The sequence below is a fragment of the Hydra vulgaris genome, chromosome 02 (genome assembly GCF_038396675.1).
Source record: "Hydra vulgaris chromosome 02, alternate assembly HydraT2T_AEP".
NCBI classification, from domain to species: Eukaryota; Metazoa; Cnidaria; class Hydrozoa; order Anthoathecata; family Hydridae; genus Hydra; species Hydra vulgaris.
In genome coordinates, this window is record NC_088921.1 from 28907474 (window position 1) to 28915829 (window position 8356).

Genomic DNA, 8356 nt, shown 5'->3' on the forward strand with positions numbered 1-8356 from the left:
TGGTTTGCACGGAGATTGCTTGAATGAGTTGACGAGTCTGAAAAATTCAGCGATCGATAAGTATTTGAAAATTAAACAGTTTGATTGCGACATATCATCTTTGATTCAGGTGGATGAGGAGTTAGAACAAGAAGAAATTACGAGTACAGAGTTTACCATTTTTTACAAGCAATCTATTTTAGATAAGGAAGATTTTCTTCATAAAAATAATGTAGATGATACAAGTTCGAATAAGTTTATTAGCAAGACAGTTATTATTAGCAAGACAGTTTATCAGCAAGACAGTTTATTAGCATTTGGAGTTTGGAAAATTTATCTGTATATAAAAATATGTATGGATCAATTTAATTCCTATCTTATTAGAAAAATTTGCAGAGGACTTAAATTTAATTAGCGGAATTAATTAGCGTTTTAGCAATATTATAAAATGAAATAAGTGCCAGAGAAATTACACGTAGTAATTATGAAAATTTTAGAAATCCCATAACTGCAAATACTTTATACGCTAACGGGACAGATAATCGGTTTAGTAACAAGTTTAACCAGAATTTAAGGCAAAATAATTTCCGTAGTCAAAATTTTTCTACAAAGTTAATTACAAGTGTTTATTGTTTAAAAAATCATAACTCTCATTACTGTAACTTAGTGACTGATGTTTAGCTAGGAAAAATATTTTATTTAAAAAAGATGTTGCTTTCGTTGCCTACGCGAAAGTCACTCGAGTAAAAATTGCAGATCAAATTTTCGATGTTTTAAGTGTGACAAGCCTTACCATATTTTTTGTATATATTGTGATGGCCAGTATAAAGATACTACTAGTAAAAATTATTATCATTTAAAGTACTCAAAATTAGCAGATTATAATAGAGATAATGAATATTTAGAAGTTGATATTTTAATAGGTGCCGATTACTATTGGTCAATAATTGAAAATAAGATAGTATGAGGGTTTGAAGGCCTAATTGCAATAAAATCTAAGGTAGGATGCTTAGTCAGTGGTCCTATCACAGTTAAGAATAATAATAAAGTAGATTGTTCTGTTCTGTCTTCGTATGTTTTAAAAGTCGAAGCAGAATTATATAATGATAAAACATTTTTAAATGATAAGCTTTTAACTATTTAGTATAAAAGCGAAGATGATATTAGCGACAATATAGTTGTCGAACATTTTCGCAAAAGCATTAAATTTGAAAATAATAGGTATACTGTAGAACTACCCTTAAGGAGAATCATCCTTTATTATGCGATAAATTATAGTTAATGTTTAAAAAGATTTACTCGCTAAATGATTGTTTACATTCAGGTCCTTCTTTAACAACTCTACTAAATGGAGTTTTAATACGTAAATAAGATAGGATATATTGCAGATATTGAAAAAGCCTTTTTGAACATATCAATATCTGAGATACATCGCGATTTCATACGATTTTTGTGGTATGAAAATATTAATAACTTAGATACAAAAAATTTAAAAGATCAAAAATTAGTAACATATAAATTATGTCGTGTCTTATTTGGAGTCACTTCTTCTCCTTTTCTTCTTTCAGCAACTTTAATTAGCCATGCGGAGCGTTATTTAAGTTCTGATCCAATATTTGAAAGTTGATTACTAAATTATATTCACGTTGACGATTTGAGTTTTTGCTCTGATTCTGTAATTGAATGTTTTAAGTTTTATGAAAAATGTCGTTCCCGGCTAGGTGAAGCTGGTTTTAACGGGTGACAACTAAAAAACGAGACTAGATTTAAAGATACGTATCTCTTTGAAGAAGTAAGAGAAAACAAAAAGGAAAAATGTTCTAGAAAGTTTTTTTATTCTAGTTTTTAAATATATAATCAGTTGTTTGCAATTAAACCATTTCTTCTGACTTTATCAACTAGGCCTGGTATAGACTGAGCTAGGTTCCGTATGAGCTCAATATCAATTTTATTAAGGCAATACTTGACTCTAAAACGTAATTTTTTAAGATTTTCTGCATGCCAATTATTCTTGTAGACAAGGCCTTTCAAAATACTCCAAAAATTTTCGATAGGACGACATTCTGGCAAGTTTGCAGGGTTATCCGCTTTCTCAACATAATGCAAGTTTTCTTTGTTTAGGTACATGATTACTGTTTTTGCATAGTGAGATGATGCTAAATCTGGCCAGAATACATATGCACCATCTGAATGATACTTATTGATGAATGGGATTAGTCTTTTCTTAATACATTTGTTTAAATAGATTTTTTGATTTACAGCCAGTCCACTTGGTACAAAATAAGGTTGAGAAATTCCATTTTCAGAAAAAGCAATCCATAGAAGTAATTTCTTTTTAAACTTTTGTTTTGTTTGGAATTTAACTGTAGATGGAGTAGATTTTACATCACTTGTATAAAATATTATCATTTCCATTGATACTGGAGTGATTTAACATGAAATAAGACTCATTGTCAATGATTGGTTTACGATTTTTGAATTTCTGACACAATCGACTGCATTTAGTTCTAGCTGGTGCTTTTTGCTGGTCAGAGCGTTTTGGAATCATCACTTTTTTTCTTGATTTTTGTTCTTTTTTTTAATGTTTTACTAATGTGTTGCTGAGTACAGTTGAACTTTTTAGCTGCCTGTCGTTGAGAAACTCCGTCTTTATAGTCAAACATGAGTTTGAGCCTTTCAATGTTTGTCCTGGTCATTTTTTAGCTTTTACTCCACTTCCTTGAACTCTTTGGTGCCCAGACTCTTTGGTACCCAATTCACTTTCAGCACGTTTAATTATCTTGTAGATAGTACTTTTATGTATATTCTCAACTTTAAAGTGGTCATAAGTGAACTTTTTACCAGCATTTTTGTAATTTAAATAAAATTCATACGCACGTTTTCTAATCACTTCTTGTTTTGAATTTATTTTTTTATTCATTTTTCTATAAAAATAAAAACACATAAAATATTTAAAAACTAGAATAAAAATACCTTCTAAAACAGTTTTCCTATTTTTAAAATCTTATTCCTTTAAGAAGATATGTGTTTTTAAATCTAGTCTCGTGTTTTAGTTGTCATCCGTTAATTTAAGAAAATTTGAATCTAATTCGGTCGAGTTAGATAAGTTAATAAATGAAACGAATTTTCAGAGTCAAGATATTACTAAAGTATTAGGCTTAACATGGAACAAGAAATTAGATTTATTTAATTTTTCATTTTTTGAGTTATTTAAGATTGCCGTCCCTTTTTCAACAAAAAGAGACGTGCCTAGAGTTTTACAGCAGGTTTTTTCGATACCTTGGGACTAATAAACTAATAAAGTAATTGTGCGTTTAAAAATTTTAGTTCAACAAATTTGTATATCTAAATTAGGATGGGATTGTAAAATTAATAAAGATTTATTAAAATTATGACAAGATATTTATAAGGATTTAGGTTCTGTACAGTTCAGACTGTGTACCTAGATGTTATATATTTTTTTAGAAATCGAGTGCAAGTTGCACGTGATATGAACTATATGATTTTAGTGATGCTAGTTTAAAAGCCTTTAGGTGTTGTATATATTTAAGATGTGTTCTTAATGAAAACAAACAGTGTTCCTCTCTTGTTACTTCAAAATCTAGAATACCCTCGCTAAGTAAATGTACAATACCTCGAATAAAAATAAATGGTTGTTTTACTGCTTGCAACACTTCTTTCAAAAGTAGTTAAGAAACTTTCATTAATTATTCTTATTTCTAAAATTAAATTATTTTTAGATTCTGATATTTGCTTACATTGGATAAAAAATTCTAATAAAATTTATGAAACATTTATTCAAAACCGTCTTGAAAAAAGTAAAAATTTAATTTGACTTTTTCTTTTGGGATTACATCGAAACAAATCATAATCCTGCGGGTATTATATCACGAGGTGCAAGTATTGAAAATTTAACTAATAATCAGGTATGGTTTAATGAACCCAAATTTTTTTATACTCCAGAGATTTAGCCTTCCTCTGATTATAATAAATTAATAAACCCTCCATAGGAAACAAAAATATTACTTAATAACTAATGAATTGATCATAGATTTAAAATTTATTGATATAACTTATTTTAATTCATACTCTTGACCATTATTTGTGAAAAATATACATTCTGATGAAGAAATATTAAAGTGTTGGATTCTTTTAGCTTCTTGTGCAAGTACATGTTTTATACATTTAGATTTAGTTCCTGATTGTTTAGCTTTGGCGTGTATTCGAGGGTTGCGAAGACTCATTAGCTAATTTGGCGCACCCTACGAAATTATTAGCCGGAGCATGGAAGTTCTTAGCCATATTGAAAACTATTTTTTCCAATAATATATATAATCAATAATTTAAATAAAAAATTCATTTTGATGTAAGGCATTTGAAAAATATATTTTTAGTGCAATCATGTCAGTACGCACCCTACAACCTTGCACTTCCTTCCTTCTGCTGTTATATCTAATATCTTGTTTTTGAAAATAATAAATTTAGTGAAATTAATTCATCCAGTAGGCACTGTACCTTTAAAAGACATCATTTCAACGTTCTAAAAACAACGGTCGTCCAAAACCTTCAAAAGACTTTTGAAAGACGTCTTTCTTGCGTTCCGTGCCCACTGGTATATGAAAATTAAGTTTTTCATTTAGCTGGATAGACATAATTTTCTATTATTACACACAAGTACTTTCTTGCAAAGATAAGCAGCTAATTAAAACATATAAATCGTAATGCATTTTTTTATAAAATAGGTTTTCAAAGAGTTTAGTTTTATACAGCATTTAAACAGGGCATTTTGCGTATTTGAAGATTGTTGTAAATCTCAATAAATGTCGAAAAAATCAATAAATTTAAATTGTTTAAGTGTTTCCTTAATTGGATAATCGTGATGTATTTCAAAAACGACTTTGCCATAAATAGTTTATGTAAATTGTTTTAATTAAATTTTTTACAGCGAGGTGCCAAATTATATCTTTTTTTAAACGACTAAAACTTAATTGTAATTTTTTATTTAATTAAAGCTTATTTTTATCATCGTCGCCATTGATAATGTTGAAGCCAAGTAAACAGAAAAAGAAACAAATACGTTCTTAACAAATCAGAATCTTTTCTAAAAGATAATGATAAAAAGATCCAAATCTTTTAAAAAAGAGTTTAATCTTTGATTTTGATGTCATGTATTTTATCACAATTCATCACACCTTTCTCTTTAATTACGAATGAAATGTGATGGATTTTATCACAACCTATATAAGAATCACCGTTTAAATAAAGAATGCAATTATCTTTGCAAACATTTTTACTATGGCCATATAAATAAATAATTAAATTCAACAAATATTTATACTTTAAATTTAAATAAACAAACATAAAAGTTGTCACTAAAGTGCTGGAACAAAACGGAGCTTTGGTCTATAGGTTACACACAGTTACGGAAAAATGATCTGACCACCCAATATTTATTGCAAAAAACGTTTTTCTACTTTATTATGAACGCATTTATTATTAGGAAACTTTTTAATTCAAAAAAGTACACACATGAACACAATAGAAAAATGAGGTTTAATTGTGAATAATGTTTTAGTATTTATCGTGAATCAAATTGTCAAACATTTCAATTCGAAACCAAAAAGACATATTGTTTTCCGATGTTTTCGAATAATTAGCGGAGTTGATGATTTTAAAAATGATGTTTTTAAAAATGTAAACCAGTACCAATATTCGCAGCAGTTGAAAAACTCGAGGAGATTATGAATGTCATTTCACGCTTTCATTAAATGTTTTTTGATGAAAGCGTGGATTAAGTTCTGCAGTCTTTGTCAAAACGAATTCATGAGACAAAAAAAGATTTGATTTCCGTCAAGAAATGAGAAGTTTAAATCATTAAGAATTTAATACAATCAAACCGGAGGAAGAAAAACGATAAATTTTAGAAGACAAACTATAATTGTGGGGAGATAGAGATAGAGAGATAGCGATAGCCATCTAACAATCTATAGATCAATCTCTGAATGATCTATGATTTGACCTTTTTTTACTTAACAATATTCATATTAGTATATCACAGGCACTGCTTGATTCTAAAAGTTTTAAGTTGAATTTTAAAAGACATGAGGTTTTTTTTTAAATTCTAATAATATGTATTGGTTATTTTTTAATCTCATTTCGAAATATCGCAAAAAACATATGACCGTCAATTGTCTTTGAGAAGTTCATGTAACTGTAATCCAATGACTTTGGGGAGGGCCTTACTTTTTTTGGGCATAACAAAACTTATCGGTGCTATTTACACACTTTTGAGGCATTTTAATATAATAATTTCTAACTGACATAAATATCTTTTATTTACACACCTTTCAAAGCATTGTTTTTACCCAAATCACTGCCTGGGTAGATTACATTTAAATTGCTGCTTTACTTTTATATAATATAGTGGCGTAACAGCAGATTCGCGGGCCCTGGGTCCAATTATTTATGGGGCCCTGAACATTTTTTAAAGACTTATATAAAGCTTTATAAATTAGGACAAAATTTTGTTTTAAAATTTTTAATTTAAAATATATGGAACTTTTTATTCAGCAAATTCAATAACACGTGATTTTTAAAATGCAAAATCTCCAATGAGTTTTTCTTTGTCCACAAGTTTTTTATTTTTTATTGCAAGTAAAGTAAATCTAGAAAGCTGATTTTGAGAATTCCTTGACTGTAAGTTGAATGACTGTTGACTGACTGAAAGTAATTAACGAGTAATTAACGATTGGTTTACAAGTAATAGACTTTCAATTGAAAATAAAAAGAGTCATTATTTTCAAGTTATTATTATTATTTTTTTTTTATTGAAATCCAACTCAGTCTTTCTTTTTTTTTTATTTAACATTATATTTTGCTGTTAAATATATATAACATGTTAAATATATATAATATATATATATATATATATATATATATATATATATATATATATATATATATATATATATATATATATATATATATATATATATATATATATATATATATATATATATATATATATACACAAAAAAAAAAAAGCGAAAAAATATGATTTTTGATAATAGTTATTGTCAAAAAATTTTAACCTATTTTAATGATTACATGGAATAATGACCTTGTTTTTCAGTTTTTAAATTGTATATCTGATCTATTCTTAAAAGAAAGACTCCTAATATAAATCAAAATCTGTGTTTAATAAAAACTGTTCTGAATCAGTTTTGAACTAATAAAGAGTTTTTTTTCGGGAAAAAATGTTTGGCTATCTTTTCCACAAAAGTGCTCCGCAATTCTGAATTCAATAAGAACTTTGTTTAGAATAAGATTTTGGTATAACAAAGTTGTTTGCGGAAAATATTGTAGCATATTTATGGTGTATTTATTTAAAATAAGTTTCAAATATTTTTGGGGACAGTCCATATTTTGTTTTATAAAATGAACTGTAGAACAAGATGGATATTAAAGGAAAATTACAAACTTTTTAAAGACTTAAAATTTAAAAGCGGCTTAACTCTAAAGATCATGCCAATGTTTTTTGAGATTTTTTTTACTATAGAATTTATATGAACTTTCCAAGATAGATTTTCATCAAAGTTCACTCCTAAAAATTTACAGGTATTTGCCTTTTGATGTTAGTTTTATTCATAAAAAATTGGGAAGAATAAATGGTATTTCTTATGTTTGTGGAAAAGAGAAAATTTAGTTTTTTAAACATTCAAAGACAATTTGTTGCATACAAATCATTCATTTACTTTGTTTAATTCTTCATTTACTACTGTAAAAAGTGATTTAATATTTTTGTGATAATAAAAAAGATTCGAGTCATCTGCGAATAAAATAGAATTCAATAGGTTTGATGTTGAAGACAAATCATATATGTTTAGAAAACAAAGTAAAGCTCCATATATCCTGTGGAACTCCGCAGTTTACAGTTTTTTTGGTCCTTTCTAAATTTTCAAATTGTACATATTGTTTTCTGTTAAAAAGGTAGTTTTCAAACAGAAAACAATATGTACAAATTGAATCTAACGTAAAACAGTCTTATGTAAAAGCATTAGATAACCTACTCTACTATTAGATTAACTAACTCTACTATTGCGTGGTCTGTTGAATGTTATTTTTTGATACCTTACTTTTTGATTGCTTCCTGTATAACATGTTGTTTTTAGTTAAATGACTATACAGCCTATTGTACACTATACGTTCAAGCAATTTCGAGAAACAAGATAAAACAGATATAGGCCTGTAATTAGAAGGTTCAGACTCATCTCCAGACTTAAATACTGGAGTTACTCTAGCAATTTTTAAATTATCTGGAACTTTACCTATTTAAGTGACTGATTGAAGATATGAAACAAAGAGGACTGAATTGTAT

At 27.5% G+C, this 8356-nt stretch overlaps 1 protein-coding gene across 1 annotated transcript; it reads right to left on the bottom strand.

The window, feature by feature from the left end:
• Positions 1 to 1836: 1836 nt before the first annotated feature.
• On the bottom strand, positions 1837 to 2388 carry LOC136075988 (uncharacterized). The gene has a single exon (XM_065789444.1). The coding sequence runs from the start codon at positions 2386 to 2388 to the stop codon at positions 1837 to 1839; it is 552 nt and encodes a 183-aa protein (XP_065645516.1).
• Positions 2389 to 8356: the final 5968 nt, after the last annotated feature.